The sequence below is a fragment of the Prenolepis imparis genome, unplaced genomic scaffold (genome assembly GCF_030444845.1).
Source record: "Prenolepis imparis isolate NDT839.2.m4 unplaced genomic scaffold, iyPreImpa1.0 SCAF_5, whole genome shotgun sequence".
Classification (NCBI taxonomy): Eukaryota; Metazoa; Arthropoda; class Insecta; order Hymenoptera; family Formicidae; genus Prenolepis; species Prenolepis imparis.
The window spans coordinates 952055-971983 of record NW_028141163.1 but is presented as its reverse complement, the minus strand read 5'-3'; the positions used below and the strand labels follow the sequence as shown (position 1 = coordinate 971983).

The 19929-nt window shown below is 31.3% G+C and overlaps 3 protein-coding genes across 4 annotated transcripts; 2 read left to right on the top strand and 1 right to left on the bottom strand.

The window, feature by feature from the left end:
• Positions 1-1677: 1677 nt before the first annotated feature.
• On the top strand, positions 1678-6005 carry Ada2b (Transcriptional adapter 2B). 2 transcript variants are annotated; one of them, XM_083038717.1, is made up of 10 exons: positions 1680-1998; positions 2099-2196; positions 2782-2841; positions 2943-3084; positions 3193-3410; positions 3487-3716; positions 3838-4069; positions 5118-5167; positions 5443-5782; positions 5874-6005. In XM_083038717.1, the coding sequence occupies exons 1-10, from the start codon at positions 1992-1994 to the stop codon at positions 5976-5978; spliced, it is 1482 nt and encodes a 493-aa protein (XP_082894843.1). In that variant the 5' UTR covers positions 1680-1991; the 3' UTR covers positions 5979-6005. The 2 variants fall into 2 exon arrangements, with proteins under 2 accessions (XP_082894844.1, XP_082894843.1); XM_083038718.1 differs by lacking the exon at positions 5874-6005 and having other exon boundaries at positions 1678-1998; positions 5078-5167; positions 5443-5714.
• Positions 6006-11344: 5339 nt separating this feature from the next.
• Csp3 (chemosensory protein 3) lies at positions 11345-13682 on the top strand. Its single transcript, XM_083038721.1, has 3 exons — positions 11345-11500; positions 12397-12600; positions 13308-13682. The coding sequence occupies exons 2-3, from the start codon at positions 12399-12401 to the stop codon at positions 13496-13498; spliced, it is 393 nt and encodes a 130-aa protein (XP_082894847.1). The 5' UTR covers positions 11345-11500; positions 12397-12398; the 3' UTR covers positions 13499-13682.
• A 139-nt stretch (positions 13683-13821) lies between these two features.
• On the bottom strand, positions 13822-19884 carry LOC145935991 (protein sneaky). The gene is made up of 9 exons (XM_083037839.1): positions 19854-19884; positions 18135-18511; positions 17471-17686; positions 17025-17326; positions 16375-16562; positions 16091-16262; positions 15486-15840; positions 14772-15100; positions 13822-14580 (listed from the first exon to the last, which is right to left on the bottom strand). Exons 1-9 carry the CDS (start codon positions 19882-19884, stop codon positions 14256-14258), a joined length of 2295 nt encoding a protein of 764 aa, XP_082893965.1. The 3' UTR covers positions 13822-14255.
• Between the last annotated feature and the right edge of the window lie 45 nt (positions 19885-19929).

Sequence of the window (19929 nt, the reverse complement as noted above, 5' to 3'; positions counted from 1 at the left end):
AAATTAAATATAAATCCTTTAATTTCTTAAAATTTATTTTTTGAGCACATTTAGTCAATGCAAGAAATGTGTTACGTTTTCTCTCTTAAATTTTCCGTTTTATAAATAATATATTTTAAATGTGATTTTTTACACAAAAAAAGTTTTAAAAAATTTCTTTTAAATATAATTTAAATAAAAAATGTATTTCTATTTTGAGTAAAGAAAAATTATTTCGAAAAACTGTAAAATTTAGAAACTTATATATATTTAATAAATATATGCGATATATGTATATATATATATTTCACTAATCTATATATATAAATATATAATTAGTTTTATAACACACAGATTTAAAATTTAGATTTTTTTATTGCAATCGTTTAAAATGTTTTGAAACATTTATAACTTTTTAATAGTCACGAATTGCACTAGTAACCGCAATTAATATTTAATGCTATATGGCATATCAAAAATAATTAATGAATTTCCAAAATTATTTGTTACGTTACCTTTTGTACATTTCTTACAAGCAACATATTTGAAACTCTTGATACTTGTTATTTTATCGGTTGCTAAAGAAACCAATATTTTACGCAAGCACATTAACAAATTAATCGTTGTACATAATAGAAAATGTTCAACAATATAGTTGCAATATTTATTATTTGTTATTGATATATTCCTAAACTCTATCTTGCCATAATATCGCAAAAAAGAAAGACGCGTCGTAAAGTCGTTTTTTTTTTGCGAAAGAATTCAAATCAAATTGACGAATAGCGCGCAAATTTCCACACTTTGCGACAAAATTTGTCCGACGTGCCGATTGGATATCGACTAGAGAATTTCTCGAATTTTTTGCAACGGCAGCCAATCAATGCGTTCGACAAAACTTGTCGAACGACAAATGTAATAAAGTCCTAAAGCCTAGTCTACAATAGAGTCGTAAGGTCGTAAACGTAAGAAATTGACCAATCACAGTCGATTATTCTCCTCGAATTCAACTGTGATTGGTCAATTTCTTACGTTTACGACCTTACGACTCTATTGTAGACTAGGCTTAACGCTGGGTCCACAATAGGTGATTTAAGCCCTAAGCCTTAAGAAATTGATCAATCGCAGTCAAGTATGAGGAGAAAACTCGACTGTGATTGGTCAATTTCTTAAGGCTTAGGGCTTAAATCACCTATTGTGGACCCACTGTTATATATATATATATATATATATTTATGTATAAAATATATTTAGGTATAAAGTTATTTTCAATAATTTTTCAAAAATTTTAATAAATTATATTTTATATAATTATGACTTTATAGCTTAAAATGTTTTAATACGTTTCAAAAAAGCCAAAATATGAGGATTATGGTTCTCCATACAAACAATAAAAATATATCATATTTTGCATTTATATTAAAAGATATAAACTTTTAATATAAACATAGAAAATTATTTTCAATTGCGCACAATTGTTGAATTAATGTTCTATTCTATAAAAGTCTGTTCTCATGCAATAGAAGTAGAAATAAAATATCATGATATGTCACATTTCAAACAGAGCGCCAAAATGTCGCCAGACAAGATGGCCGATCCCCCGCCGCGCCAGTATCGGTCCCCTCGCCCTAAAACTAACTTTACGCTCCATCCAGATCAAGAAGACTTCATACGTCCATGGAGATGCCTAAGTAGTGGGGGAAAGGAAGAAGGAAGCCATGGGCCGTGGCTTCAAGAATGACCGCTCGATGCGCATGCGTATTCGGAGCGCGACGCAAGTCATTAAATGAGACCGTTTTGGCTGACGCTCCTCGCGTCTAGTTTTCACGCCTACGGGATCGACGGGGGTGTTTTGTGGGGTACACAATTTCGCGATTTCGCCGTGTATACATTCACACGAAAAAGGATGTTCCTGACGCCGCGACACGGCATCTCGTGATACACATATTCGGGACACGCGTTGGCATGCGGTGACGTCATCCAGATTGTTCTAGAAGAATTTCCGCGGAACAAAAATGGCGGGTGCGTAATCCATTTACACGTCGACATTTACGATTTACGATGTCGCGACGCCACACCTCCCGATCATCATCGCGTACATCTCCATCTGTTTACGTTTCAGATCTATACGCCAAGTACAACTGCACCTATTGCCAGGAGGACATTACGGGCCTACGTGTCAAGTGCATCGAATGCCCCGAATTCGACCTTTGCCTGCAGGTGGGTCGAATATTCGAACCCTCATTTTCGGTCACGTGACATCCTCCTTCTCCCTCTGTGAGCCTCTAGCCTCTACTATCCTTTCCTCCTCTCGTATCTTTTCTCTCTTCTTTTTCTTCCATTTATTCCTCATTTATAGCTTTTTCATACTTTTCGTGAATGATAGTTTTGATTTTATTATATATTGTACGTTTTCTTTTGTGTCATTTCCCATGTTTCTCTTCCCACACCGTTCGTTACCCTTCCATTCTATCGCAAATCTGTGAATGAAGCTACTAATCGATTAGATGCACGTGGACACGTTGGCGGATATTTTGATTATGACGCCAACAGAATTTTAATATTGTAATTTTTAAATAATATACAGAAAAACAAATAGATTGTTGAGATATGCAAATAGTTTTTTCTACGATAGCTTATTAAATGCAATTATATTTGAGATTACTTGTAATTTACTGCAAATTACTTATATTTTGTATTTTAGATTTGTTTAAAACTATTTTAAAATTTAAATTCTTATTTTTATAGTTAATTGAAATATATAGATGAAAATATATATATATATATTGTGTAAATTGTTTATAGTGTTTTTCTGCTGGTGCTGAAATTGGCCAACACAAAAATAATCATGCCTATCAGTTTATGGTAAGCATTATAAAGACAATTTTTTTTTATATTGCGCTTAGAAGTATTAGTATTAACTCTTGTATATATATTATATATGTGTGTATCTATATTTATTATAGGACTCTGGTACGATTAGTATATTTAATGGACGTGGTAATTGGACAGCTAGAGAAGAACTTAGGCTTCTGGATGCTATTGAACAATTTGGATTTGGAAATTGGGAAGATATCAGTAAACATATCGAAACACGCACACCAGATGGTAATTAATTAATTAGCTTGTTTGCTAAATATCACATGACGAATTTGATACAGAACTGGTTTTTATAAACAGAATCAGTTTATCAAAAGAGATACTTTGTTGTTATAGAGGCGAAGGAAGAATATATTGCTAGATATCTCAATGGTAATATCGGAAAACATACTTGGCCATCTACCGAGAGCTATGAACCAAATCTTATGGATCAAACCAAATCTGATCATGGTCCACTATCACCTGATCTTACATCCAGATTACCACCATTGGATATCACTCCAGAAGAAGCCACACAATTGGGTTACATGCCTCAACGAGATGATTTTGAGAGGGTAATAATTAATCTTAAAATTTTATTAATTTTTATTTGATATAATTTAATAATAATAATTATTATTATTATTCTAGGATTATAACCACGAGGCCGAATCTCTCGTTTCTTCGTTATTCCTGAATCCTGAGGATCATGATGATCTTGACATCGCACTTAAATTAGCACAAGTTGATATGTATACCAATAATTTAAGAGAGCGAGCAAGGCGAAAACGTGTCGTAAGAGATTATCAACTTGTGTCGGCTTTCTTTGCATCATCCCGAAAAGACAAAGGAATAAAAAAGAAACATACAAAAGAAGAAAAGTACGGTTTATATAAATGTACTTTTTTCTTTACGTTTCTCTCGAAATGCTTTGAAAAAAACATTTAATCTCTCTCTTTCGCTCGCTCAAAACATATTAAGTAATTCGTTTATTCGATGCAGAGAATTTAGGGACAGAATGCGTATATTCGCACAGTTTTACACAGCACAAGAGCACGAACAGTTCCTAACAAATCTCGAGAGGGAAAGAGAATTGCGCTTACGACTTTCGGAGCTTTATCGATATCGCGAGAACGGTATAACGAGGCACGAAGAATGCGCTCATCTGGAACAGGTTCTCGCGCAAACTCAGAGACAAAATGACACAACGGATTATTGGGCAGACAAGAAATCTGTAAGTATGAATTTCTTGCACAACGTTTTCGTCTTATTACACAGAATAGAATAATTCTATTCCTTGTAATATACTTGTATACTATATATATACACATATTCGTAAAAGCTAGTAGAGTTCTAAATATCATAAAAATATTACATCATATCTTGCTATATTCTTTTTTACTAAACGCATGTTAAAATTGGGTACATATTAATGTATTGTATATATTATTGTGAAATACATATATATATATATATATATATATATATATATATATACAATCTTTACATGAAGATAAAAATTAACAGCTATATATACTTCTGTGCTTACTATTAACTATTATATTCCATTTTTGTATACATTATTAGATACTTAAATATAATTGTTTATTATTTTGTATGAATTTTTATGTGTAAATATTTATTTGCATTTTTTATATTTAAATGTTTGGATAAAACATTTGTATTTATATAATAAAACATAAATTATATAAATTTTTTTTTATATATAATATTTTATGTACATTTTGTATTAAAGTTGATTTATATTGTACAACATGATAAAATACTTTTCTGTAATGTATAAATATATTTATTTACATTAAATCTGCAACAATACAAAAAATTAATATTTATAAATGAATATTTTGTTATGTCGTATAATATAAATCAATATTTGATATTATATTTTCGTTTCAAATTATAATTGAATAATTTCAAATTAGGATTTGTATAATAGTGCATGCAAAGCATAATATTATATTAAATTTATATTATTGTATATATACTATATACGTAATATATATATTAAATACGTAAATTAATGCATTTTATGTTGTGATGTGATGAAAATAATATTGTATATACAAAGAAAATTATTTAAAACAAGTGCAATTTCTATACTTGGCACTTGTTCTCTTTGTACATTTGTATGTACAAAAAAATTCAGAGCCTTAACTATATTGTATATACTAGCTTTTGCTTCTTTTTAACTAATTCTATTGTTTGTGATGCGTGTTGCCAGGCATTTGTGAACAGATTGTATCAGTTTGCATTTCACTTAGGGCAGCAGTGGGCCGTTCACACCACTACACCGCAGCACCTCAAAAAGAAGGTAAGTTTATATTCGTGGAATAGATGTTATATCTTGTGCAGAAATATTATTTTTATATCATCACACATATTATACATCCTTGTATTTTTTGATTATATTCATTGAAAATTTTTGTTTATTCCATTGTTTGTTCCTGTTTAAATTATATACATTAAGAACAATAATACTGTTGCAATATCTTAGTTTATAATAAATTATTAAAATTCCAGACTTAACTTATCTAAATTACTTATCGATATGCATATCTTTTTTTTTTTTTTTCTTTGTTTTTATAGAGAAGAAGAAAAAAGTTACTCTTTCATCGACCGAAAATACACTGTAAAGCAAGATTTGCCCAGCAACTCCACAATCAATCAAACCAGTCACAATCGGACGATGATTCCAGCCAATCAGTGGATGGAATCGGATAGCAATCCTACTTCCAGTCAATCGACTTGCAGCCCCAGTTCTATGCAAGAAAAGAAAAATTACAGCACCGATACTGCTTGCACCCAAGAGCGAAACATAGAATTGGAGACTGCATCTTATCTTTTAACACCGCAAGAAAAATCTTTGTGTATTCAACTTGACTTAGAACCGACTGCATATTTGACGCAAAAAACAATGGTAATAGATGTAAGTATGCGATGAAAGCTAATTATGTAATCTTTCTTAATACTATTATCGTAACATGTCATTTGCTAATATCATTTCTTTAATATTGCAGGCATATTTGGAAAATAATAGGAGATTGAATGTTTTAAATCAATCAGAACGGCAGAGCAAAATTCTTCATTATTTGGTAACTAACGGCTTGATTGCTGCTAATTGATTAAACAAATAAAGATTTGCAACATTATACCATTCTAAGTCATCTTCAATTTTGCAAGCTAAGTCCTAGGTATAGGAATTTGAGTCTGATAATTAATATGTAGGGCAGTTTTAAATAAAGAGAAAATTGAGGAAATAAAAAGAAATGCATGCATATATATTGCTGATAATTGTTTCGCATATGTGCTGTTAGTACTTCTTTCACGCAGCAATTTAAATATTTTTATGTAATGCGCGGGTTTATTGACATAGGATCGAATAGATAATCAGATGCGATCTATGTATTTAGCGTCTATGATAACGCATTCAGGACCGATTCTACGATGATAAACTCATCAATTGTTTAATTTCTCTGATTTTTCTTAAGATTGGTTATATTATAGAGAATAATGAACAATTTAGTCAATCGTAATAAATGTTAACAAATGTTTTGATAGATTCGGTCCCTAAGATATCAAATTTTACTTATCATTTTCAGAATTTTATGAGTGCTATTTGAAAGAGTTTCTCAACACTGCCTATGTAGAGCCATTGAACATATTGCTCAATTAATTCTTCTATTGTATTATTTGCATATACAGATTATGTCCATAAACACTTATTTGTTTTAAACATTAAGTATGGTAACAATTTTTCTTTTAATTACAAATAAAAGAATTTTTTTATCATTAAATAGATTTTATACGGTTACATGCAAACTATACAATTATACCTTGCATACAATTTGCAAGATATATAATGTATATTGCACAATAATATATTCTAATTATGCAGATTGTTAATTGACTTATAGATTTACATATTACTTAAAATTTCTTGCAAAATAAGATTTTTTACGTATTACATTATCTTGACTAATCCAATGCATATAGCAGTATTTGAAAAATTCTTTTATTTGTGCAAAAGAAATTGTTATATGACAATAAGGAAATCGAGATTACTGAAATATCTCTATTTTGAAATCGTGAAGTAATCATGATACACAAAACATACCAAAATATGTTGAAAGCTTTTTAAGCCAGTATAGTTATATTTAACTACTAATTAGTATTATTGTTATATTAGTATATTTGATGAATTTTAATGGTGTATATCAATCACAATTAAAATATTGCTATTCACATTGGATTAGTTATGATTAATGATATATAAAAAGAACCTTGGAAACTCTCTGTGACTTATATAACATACTGAGCATCACTCAAGCTAACTGATATTAAAAGGTATCAAACAATTTTTCGTTTACATAGAACGTAAAGATTGAAAATTAGAAACCTTTTGTAATTTATATAACACATTGAGCATCATCCAAGTTAACTGTCATTAGAATATCAAACAAATTTTTCATTTACTTTGAAAGTGAAGACTGAAAGTTAAAAACTCTTTCCGGTTTATATAAAAAGTCTTTTTATTTCACAAAAAGCTTGAAGTGATAAATGAATACATTGATTGAATTATTCGCATAATTTATATAATTAAAATATAATATAATTTTATATATATTTTGCAAATTACATGCAAGGTATAGTTGTATAATTACCTTTAATGTATTCGATAATTGAAAAATTCTTTTACTTGCGTTAAAAAAAAAATTTATCGACGAAGAATGGTACAAATACTGTTACATATGCAACATCGATAATATGGAATATATATTAGATAATTTATCTGTCGCTTTGTGTGGCATTTGTACATATGATGAGAGAAACTTTCTTAGTGATAGTATATTGTAAAGCACAAAGAATTATACGATTCCGCGGCATATAGGGAATACCATTGTTGTTATTATTGATAAAATTTAAAACCAAACTTGGAGTAGCAAAAAAACATTTAAAAGAATTATTTTAAAAGCATAATTATTTGCCATTATTTTTTGATATAAAAATCGAAGTACGAAAATATTCTTTCAAGAATAATTATTTCTTAATTATGAGGATGTATGCTAAATTTTACTATATGCACGAAAACTGTCTCAATCAATAAGAAATCATTCATCGAAACATTTCTAAACGATACATGCATATGGATGTATTCACATAAATCATATTAAGTTATTTTAATGTTTAAAGATTGTGTCCGCTTTGTATAATAGTATCGATTAATTATAGTAGTTTTAATAAAATTCATTAATTAAATGTCAAAACATATAAACAATATATTTTGTCACATTTTATCAGCATATATATATATATATATATATATGTGTGTGTGTGTGTATATATATATCAATAATCAATAATGTAAAATTTATATAATTTATGTATATATTTCATTATCGATCGATATTATTATACAAAGCAAATAATTTGCGTATTTGTAGAAATTTCTCGTGGAATATGTATATAAAAAGTGTCAAGAGATCTTAGCACTTCACAGCTGAAATCGCTAGTAGTAGAAGAGGCTAGAAAAAGCAGCATCTGCAATATATCATGTATTGACTGACAAGGTGAAACTTGATGCACACTCTTTGTTCGTGAACATCTGCCATTTCAAAATCGCAGCCAAAAATGTACGTGACAAAGAAACGCATTCACATTACTTTGTCAGCCGACACATGGACACACTGATACACTGACACATTGATGTATATTGATCGTAGATGAATGCTTCTTTTTTAGCGGCAGCTACCAAAACTACAAACGTTTGAACTGTGCAATGCCAGGAACTTTTGAAACTTCATGTATGTTTATTATTCCTCTTGAAGATATACAAATTTTTCCATTTTCTATTAATGATATGATATTGTATCATATCATTTTTGCATTTTACTTCTTCCTTGCTTTCTGTAATAAATTATAATTATAAATATATTATATAATAATATAAAAATTAATATTAATAATGATAATAATAATAATATTAATAATATATATAATAATAAATATATAATGTATTATAATATTATTTATATAAATATATATATGTATATATTATTTATATTATTATTATTATATATTATATTAATATTATTATTATTATTAATATTATATTATATTATTATATATTAATAAATTATCAATTATTAAATTGTAAGATAATAAATTTCAATTTCCAGCAATAGAATCTGATTCTATTGGGCGATTTTTATTGAGATATTTTATATGTATATAAACAGTGAGCTATTGCGATTCTTTTATTTTGTGAAACACGGGATAGCGCGAAGACGTTTTTGGAACATATAAAAAATGTGCTTTTATGTTACTTACTTTTAAAGTATAATAGTAAAAATAGAAATCGTAGCTTTTATGAGAATATGTTAAATAATCTTATTTATATCAATCCTCTTCGAAATTCTAACGCTTATTATAACTATATATATTAAAATGTCTAGGTTCTAATGATGTAGATATAAAAAAGAGCCTATATATATATGTACATAATGGTACACGTAAAGAGACCTATTCAGGTTTAAATAGATATAAATTCTATCAAGATCTTTCGTCGAGGAAAACATTCACACGTATGATAAGAGCTATGCAAACAGCATCCATATTTTGTATTAATAACAAATACCTCCTTCCACTTATCGGACTATACTTTGCGATAGTTAATTATAATAATAACGGCTTCCCCTCTCACAAGCATACATATAATCGAGATCAATGATTATGAATCTCGGATATGTGTATAAGAATGTCGATATATTTTAGCCCTACAGCGTGCGTCAATACATCGAAATTCCAAAATAATTACAGAAATAATTGTAGTTGGATAAAAAAAAATAACACGGATATAAAGTAAATCTCCAGTCACAATAATTTATCTATATGACATTTAACACGGGTGTTATACTATATACGTATTATTTTCTCAAAATAGAGTAACAAAACAATTCTACAACATTACAGATTATAATGTACACGGATATTCGTCGAATGTGCGAAATAAATTGTGCGATATTTTCGTTTAAAAAATGACACTATATCTTTATATTTTCCATTGATTTCTTAGAAATAAATGCATTTAATATTGATCGCGCTGACAGAATTATGAGGCAAAAAGTTTTATGTAAAATGATAATTCTATAGTAATTACTTGGGCAATTATACTGCAATTACTTTGTTTACTCCTAAACGTGTCGAAAATTTATCGACAGCTACTAATCAATTGTAATTAAATTATAAGATTATGACGTTTTTTCGCAGTTTTTTGCTAATTATCTGATATGTTTTTCAATACTAATTTTTGTTACATCATACTACGTTTCAAATTATTACACTTCCGCGTAAAATAATTTCTTGTTTCAGTTTAAAAACGTACTTATTAGTAATTCGGGTAAAATCCCGAAACATTATCATTTTCTGGGATTTTTATCTATTTTTTGTTATACTATTAATAATACAATGAAAATGACACGAAAAAAATAGAATGAATATTTTCTCATGCCAAAATGTTCGCATATACGCAAGTAAACTAAATTCTAAGAAAAATAAAATTAAAGAAATATGCGCATTTCCTCTCTAAGGCCGGTATTCATAGTCCGTTCTCATTTCAAGACCGTCTTAAGTAATGTCTTAAGATGCAAATACGGCTCTGTGATTGGTTAATCACATCTTAAGATTGTACTTAAGACATTCTTAAATATAAGAACCGACTATGAATACCAGCCTAAGAGAAGAATAATTAAAAATCAATATAGGGAAATGTTTTAAAACACAGCTTTTATTCTCTAAAATATTCAAGAATAATCGGATAAGAATTTTCGTTCTTTGGTTTCGTTTATCAATGATAATAAAATCCTCGTCGAAATATTAATAAATTACTCAATAATTAAAATACTTAAAAAACTATTAATAATTGGATTTTATCATAATATCGCGCAATAATAGAGTGGACTCTCACACAAAATTATTAAAATCATTTATATCAAGTTACTAAGAAAAACAATTATTTTAGATATTCGATCTCTCACCTTCTCTCTTCGTAATAAAATTTCAATATGCAAATATAATGTAATAAATAATTCGATGAAACTTTTTGTTAAGAAAAGTTGCATAAGTAGAAATAACAGATGAAAAATAGGTTTAGCTATTTGTTTTAAATGATATTCTGCTTCGCGCGAATGTGATTAGAGATTGCACACGTGGATAATGAATTTAAAAATTCCGAAAAAAGCTCTCCCCGTTCTTTTGACACTTGAATCGCAGATTTCGAATTAGATAAATTGGATATCGAAATAACGAGAAGGAAATAACGTGTCAGAGCTGAATAGGTTTTTCCGCCCAAGAAACATATACTTTAAAATGACAATGGTGATTTATTGTAAATCATTCTTTGCCGTTGAACTCTTCACCTCAAGCGCGAGAAAAGAAAAATGAAGACCGCAACTAATTAAAGCCGACGACGCATAGTTTTCCATGGCAGGTGCGAAGGTGAAGATGCGAGCCGATGACGAAATAGATTTAGTGGAATAAATCGGTATTGCTTCCCTCCACGCGACTATGCAACGTATATAAAGTCAAGTGACGGGAATATATCCGTACACAATTACATCCGATTGAGAGTAATACGTCTTATTGTTAGGTGAGCATTTATTGTACAACAATTGCGACGCGACGTTCTCTTGATAATTGAACGAAGTCACGTACGAACAAACTGTCAAATTTTCAACTTTCGGATTCTTGTTACAAAAAATATCGCGGAATATGTGTGTTAATGAATGTGTGTTAAAATTAATATATTAAAATAAATATCTATTAACAAAACGAAGAGGTATCGCATACATCTTAGAAGAAAAAAGGATTATTTTACTTCTAGTTCAACATTATTGTGTCACAAAGTTCTAGCATATTTCTAAAACCTCGTATTTGAAAAATTACATTTCTTATTACATAATTGCGTCCAATTCAAATACAAATATCACGCGACTAATACGTTTTCGAGCAATATCTTCCGATTCATTGTGCATTATATTATGCATATATAACATCGAATATTTATATTGAATCGCGATAATTGCCGCACATTTGATATTCGAAGACGCGTTGAATTAAACTCAAAATAAATTTTTTTTTATTGAAAAATGAATACACCTTATTGATATTCGGCAAATGTTTTGAGAGAAAATGTGTAAATAAATGTTGATTAAATTAGAAAATTTTTAATCAAAAATTAATTTTTCTTCTAATTTTAATTAAAAGTTACTTTCTTTTTTAATCTGCTTAGAAACAAACATTGTGATAAATTAAAATATAAGTAGTTGATTATACATGCTTGTCTATATGTGTATTAATTATAAACATATGTTGCACAATTATTTCTTATATATTTCTTCCGAGAGATCTGAATTGTGCATAGATGTGCACAGATGATTTTTACATATCTCGATGTCACAACTCTATTATACAATAGTAATTTTTCAAGCTGAAACTTTTATCGAATAGACATTTTATTAGACATATGTCTAAATTTTTTTACAGCCATGAAATTTACACTGGTGTGTCTGTTCGCTATTAGCGCTATCGTCTATGTGTATGGACGGCCGCAAGAGCATTACAGCGACAAATTTGACAGTATAGATATAGATCAGATTCTACAAAATGATCGATTATTGAAGCGATACGTCGACTGCATACTGGACAAGCCTAATGTCCGATGCCCTAGTGAAGCTCTTGATATAAAACGTGAGTATTATGCATCTATTATACATGAGAACCGCAATTATATCGAGAAAATCGCAATTATATAACGTAGCGTGTCTAGAAAGAATATCCATCTCATTGAATTAAATTAAATTATCAAATTATATTAATTTGCTCAATATACTCCGAATTTTTATAATTACACATAAAAATAAAAGATTTTTTTATCGTCTACTTTCATTAAATAAGGCACAGAAAATGAGAATGCATAGCAAAAAGCAACGTCTTTAAATCGTAATAATTCTATTTAAAAATTTATCTTATATCTAGAAAAATACAGAAGAATCTAGAAATAAAAAATTTAATAATATATTGCTACTTGGCAACATTAAGTTAATACAAGTTACAATCCATTTACTTTGCTATTTACTGCAATAAAAGACTGTATTTCTTAAAGAAGCAGAGACTTTTAACTTGTAATGTAAGATATGTGAGATATGTCAATATAGAATTTTATTTGCGAATAAAAATTTTTCTTTTTATCGATCCTGTGGAATAAATATTTCCTCATCATGAATTTAATCGATTGCTAAATAATGTATGTCTTAATGAAAATGTAATTTCGATGAAAAGTATATTCTTAATCATTTAAACTCATTAGTTTGACGCTATCAAATCAACCACGTTAATACTGATTATATGTTTAATATTGTTAAATCAATATAATAATCATTTAATTATCGTTGCAGAAATCGTATCTGAAGGACTAGAAACTGATTGTGCGAAGTGCACAGATCGACAGAAAGAACTTGTGAAGAAGGCGATAGATTTTTTAATAATTAACAAAAGAAATATGTGGAACGAACTGGTAGCTAAGTACGACTCGGAAAGAAAATATGCGCAAAAGTTTGAAGACGAGGCTTTGAAGAAAACGAGTTAGAACTGATCAGAACTCAAGGAGAAAGAAATGAAAAAAAAAATAATAATATATATATATATATATATATATATATATATATATATATATATAATTATTTTCAACGTCCTTCGAGCGGCAATTTGACCCAATTAATATGTAGCATGCGTACACACCGCATCCAAATAAAAAAAATTACATCATAATATATATATGCGTTATACATAATATATATTCCCCATGCGTCATTCCATTCATAGTACGCAGAATTCTCCTCGCGTTCTTCACATTTGAATCTTGATCAGTGCGTCTTTACACACATGGAAGACTTTAATGTAAAAATAAATAGCTGCCATCGAGCGGAAGATTCCCGCCTGAGGCGGGAAAAATATTTCTTCGAAGAAACGCTGATTTCATCACTAAATGCAGCAGAAAAATGGTTGCAAATTAATTTTTTATTATCGATAAATCTTCCCATCCTCGATCAAATGTTCTATTACACAGTTGCTTTATACAAATATATACTATTGGAAAATTTAGAAGTGATCATGCATCCATCACAAAACTACTTGATTACTGTTTGTTTTTACATTGAAGTCTCTTCCATGTGTATGAAGTAATTAATATCAATTTAATCGTATCTCGAGATTAATTACTAATAGAAATATTTGTCTAAAGCTGTCAATAATTATCACAGTCTATTTACAAAAAGAAAATACCTCGTATCAAATGCGCAAAGCGTGTTCATCATATTAAAACTCCTATCTAAATTAATATTTTATCATCGTAACGTCATATGTTCGTCCGTCATATATTCGTCGTCTGTTGTTTCGACGATGTCGGCGCAGGCATAGCACAGCTCACCAATGTCTTTCCAGCATTCGGAGCAATAGACGAAGGGACATCCTGGTGTCGTGCATCTGCGAAATTGCGGACCTTTCCTCGGTTCCGCTTCGCCGCAAACGAGACATTTGAGACGCGCCCGGGCGAACAATGCCAGCCAACCGCAGAGCATTGGCCAACGTAGCCTCAGAGCGATCCATGGATCCATGTCGTATTCCAGCCGACGAGTTCTAACCAAAGCTCTGATCTTGGCCCGCATAAATCTGCCATCAGAGATGAATTTAATGTTTATATATATACATATGTTCAAAGATGTGACCCTTAAAAACTTCTCCCTTACAAAAAATGTTGGGCTATTCGATTGGATTTCATTCCAGAATTTCGTTGCTCGAAACAATTAAAGAGAATTCGGAACTATCTCAACTCGTGCGACACTTGATGCCCGTATCTTTACCTGGCGTGTCCGAGTCTGCGTCTCAGGCTTTCGTTATAGAGGTACAGCACGCGCCTCTTCTCGCGCTTCCTGTAGAAAAACGAGCAGATCACGCGTCGCAATCGTTGCGTGTAAGCGGCGGTGAACAGTAACAGCCAAACGCCAAGATAGGTCGAATAGATCTTGAGGATCACGCGATCCGGCACTCTGCTAGGCCTTGGTAAACACGCGCTATTGGACACCACGGTCTTCACTCGTCTCTTCACGTTGAATCCATGAATAACACTACGTATCAGGGAGGCTATTACTCCAATTCCGCGAACCTCCAAGACCATATCATGATGACCCGCCTAGGAAAAATTAAAATTGAAGTTTAAATCAAAACAGATTAAGAATAAATTACGTTATGTAACGCAAAAATCTAATGTTTATATCTATCCATTTTGCATATGCTATTCGATTGCTTATCATTATCCAAGGACCCTGATGGTCCTGTTACTGTAGCTGTCTATAGAAAAGAAAAATCATACGAATTTTTTATACTGCATATCGAAATAGATTATTAATTAAGATTTGTTTCGTATAAGAGAATTTCTGCAGCTAAAAGCGATACAAAGCTACAAACGATAAGATAAAATTTGTGATAGACATGCTTCAAAAAAATCTCTAGATTGAATTTGACAAATATATCTAAAGCGACGAGAATGATTAAATCAAACTTTGTAAACCATTTACCTGAGTATATTCCATATAAGCGTGTCTCCTGACCAAATCGAGCACCTCGAAGAAGAGTCTATCGAGCAGTATAAACGTCGTCACGCTGATCATCTCGAGGATCAACTTCACCGTTTGACCGGTCAGATGCACCCGCTCAATCTTGCTCGGCCGCAAGCTGTATGGATCCACGAATTTCGATCTCTCAATCTTCTTCAAGGGCAGCAGGGTCAAGCTATCGCGAGCCTTTCGTCTCGCATCGATTTTCCGAAAGTATGAAGTCACGTACACGTTATCGTGCTCGATCTCGTTGAGATATTTGTCGTGATATGTCTGAGCGTTCATGATGATTCTCAAGAAAACGAAAGACAGGCATCTAAATAAAATATTTCTTTTTATTGTTTGTTTTGGACGTGAAAGATATTTTGTCCCTGCATAAATAAATATTGCCGAAAACAATTTTGCGTAACTAAAGAAATTTTGATATGTTTCTGTGCAAAAAAAAAGGATAAATATTTACAAAAAGAGTGATCTTCGTTAAACCAGACATTTTTTCTACTTTCGCTTTAAAATGAATTGCAACAAGAGATTCGAATTTAAAATCAGTCTGACGTTTTGTCATATACCTCTTGATAATCATCATCACCGATTCCAAAATCTTCCTGCGTGAATTGAATTCGTGCATCACGCCCTGGGCAAAATCCGTGGCGCCATGAAGATCAAGGATCACCGGCATCTTCTTCACTTTGTACTGCAGTTTTGCCTCCTTGAGACTCTTGCTGAATGTATCCCTGGCTCCTACGAAAAGAACAGTGTTTTGCAAAAAAAATCTTGCAGGGAAAAATGTTACAAGAAGAAATGCGTTATATGTAATTTCTTATCAATGCACAACTGAATGACATTTATTCACTTTTTAGAGCAACATAGCCCTCGCCGATGCCGGAGTCCACTTTCCCCTCGGGATCGCAGATGTTGACGCCACCGAGTGCCTGCACCAGGTTGCACACGAAGGTGAGCTTCATTGGCCAGCACAGCAACCAGGCCGCAAAGACCGTCACCGCGTCGTAACATTTATTATAAGCGTCACCGAACATGTCTCTAAAAAATTGCGTTAATTTCCACAGTTGAAGTTAATAAAAAAACATAAAAAATAAAAAAAAGTAGTGTTTTATTCGAATCGATGAAATAATGTTCTATTCGCACGCGATATGAGAAATTTAATGACGTAATATTTCCGCCGCAGATAATTATTACGAAGAATCAAATAGATGAAAACCATTCTTGTAATTCGAAACTATTATTGTTCTTGAAAATTACGCAACTGATTAAAAAAAATTATTCTACATATTTTTTCTTCAGTCGGTTTTCACGATAATCATCACGTCGCTGATATTGTGTACGCTAGTTGGTATCATTAATACTATTTATTAAATCTACGTAAAATTGTCAATTCTTTGAAATTTAAGTTACAGACGCGAAGGTTTCTTAAATACTTTGACTGAAGTTTGTCTCGATATTATTCAGATTAATCCTACATGAGAGAAGAGAAGAATGTCCTGCCTGCACCGCTCGGCACCGCGGCTAAGCTGCTCTTCGCAGCGTGCCTGGATTTTCTTCTTGTACTTCGCCTCGTAAATATCCGCCTCAGACTTCGCCTTCGCGATCTCTTTCTCATGTTTCTCCTCGATCTCGTCGCTTCGCTTCGTATCGTCCTGAAGCTCATCTAGATAGTCGTTCTCCTCTTTCAACCTCTTCATCTCCTCTTCACCTTCGATTTCCTCGACTATCGGACTCATCAGATCCCTTACCGAGGATAAAGTATCTTTCAATTCGCTCGCATCCGCTTTCATGGCGAGCACTGCCTACGAAAAAACACGTAAATTGTTAAACACGTAATTATTTTCGCGCAGAATTATTATTTGCGTCTAAACAATATAATCTTTTAAATTAAATTGCGCTTATTATATCATATTATTTTAATAACCGGATGTACTTATCATATTTACCTGCTGAAAAGGCTTAAACATGAGATCAAAACGCGTTTGGGTGAGATTATACGTCAACTGCGTCGTACAAGCAAAAGTTCTAACAACTTCTTTCCCATTGAATATTAAATTAAATATCGGTCCCGCGATTACATATCCTAGGACGAGAGCCCTTAAAACGGTACGTCCGGATCGACCGAGAAAGGTCGGGATTGTCAACAGACAGATACATCTCACCTATTCGTAGCCAACAACTTTGATGCCGATCATTCTTTCATATCAATAATGGACAACAAAATTTATTGTTAAACATTTTATATGTCTATATCCTCACACGCCTCTAATTAACCGAAAATATTAACGTTAAAATTTTCACCATTACATTGCAAATGTAACTGACAGATGCTTTCATCAAATTATTATATATATAAGTTGCTTATTATATCACAGTTAGTATCATTATTAGAAGACTACAACGAGTAAGCTTTATGTAGAGTTCAAGCTGACGATGAAGATATATAATACGAGACCAACATATAGTAACACAATTTTGAATTTTTGGGAAGAAAAATATCTCTAGTAAGAAGAGAAGTACTGCGTCTCTCGATAAGATCAAAGTAAGAAGATATGAGAAAGTATCTCCGCGAGGGACGTAAAATCGAATGAAGTAAGAAAAAGAGATTACCTGTATCGATGACGCGCATCCTATTGATAACATCATGACGAGGATGGCTCCCAGAAAGAAGCTGGTATACGCGTCAAATTGTAGATCGACGATTATGCCCTCGTATAGCACGACAGCTGCGAGAAATCCGAAGAGAAATCCGATGAAGGCTCTCGCTTTTCGATGAGTGCCGATCGGATCGTAGCAAATGTGAAAGAGGGTCGGGCATTTTTTCAGATAATATTTCAGGAAATCCCTCCGCATTCCCTCGATCAGACGACCGCAGCGATTAATCCGCTCCAAGCCGGGCATTCCCTCTCCTTTTGCGAAATTGAAAATCCTCACTGATAAGCTACTTTGTAGCGGATTATGAAATGTGAAACTTTCGAGTTCGATCTCTGAAATGAGACAAATGTCGAATTTAGATAGAGTCGATTTTATAGTCGCGAATATCCTAAACTCTCTCATAGTTGGTTGGGATCATCGACGTATATTGTACATCAATGACTGGGATACGTGTTGAATATTCATCTATCGTTAATTATATGTCGTTAATTATCAATCGTTACATACCCGATAATTTAAAATTTGTATCAAAACATCAATGAAAGAAAAGGTTAAAGATGTTAAAGAGAGCGAAAGTTACTCACAAGAAACCGTGATTGCGTAATTCAAAAATATGTAATGATTATTATTACAGAGATCATAATAATAGCGATTATGTAAGCAGATTTCTATCAACATTTGTGTAATAGATACGATATATGACGAAGAACGATGTGGCATTACAATTACTAGCAGTTTATAGCAAGAACGAAATGCATCGGCAAAGAATTTAAATTTATGAATTAAAGAAATTTTTTTACAGAAATAGATAACGAGGGACTGAAACAGTCATATCCTTTGCGCAAGTCTAGCTTGTCTAAAAGTCGAAGTCGCGTAATACATCGCCTATGGAATACTACTGAAAAGAATCGAAATACGAGAATTCTTTTCACGTAAGACGTAAATTCCTTGCTCGTTATGCAGTTTACCTACTTATACATATGTACATGTTTTTGCACTTGACACGAATACAATAATCATGTGTCATCCAACGAATAATGTTGGTGTTTTAATCTTTTATATTCATCAAATTATCATCAATACGTACGATATTAATTAAAACAATTATTACATGTTACCATCAAATATCTCTTTTTTTTTTATTCTAATATAGAGGAAATATTTTTCTCTAAATATGTTAAGTCTTTTTATATTAAGTTTAACGATAATTAATATATAGAAAATTTCTGATGCTAACTAAAAACTAAAAAATAATCTACATTTAGATAATATATACAAAATCTGTAATATAAAATATATAAAATTTTTAATTTTATCTCTATATATATACAATAATAATAATAATCTTTAAAAATCTGAATGATAATATTAAAACAACTTTAGAGTTTTATTAGTAATCCCTAATAAAAAAGATTTTAAAAGATTTTAGCGTGAAAATTTCTACGTTCAGAGTACACACACAAAAGAGTGTGACACAGTGTATCATTCTATCTTTGTTGTTCACTGGTATTGAAAAAAGATAAAATGATATATTGTGTCACACTGTGTTATTGTTGGAAAGCTCCCAAGGTCTGCTGCTCGACACAGGAAGCGACTATGTCGCGCATATTTTTCTCGATTCTCGATTTTCTAAATTATGGCAAGGATGCACAAGGATGATTTCGTGCAACTAACGAACCGTGTCCAAGTCTTCCTTATAAGACATTGGGACTAATGAGATTCCGTGAGCAGTGAATCGGGAGCAACGCAT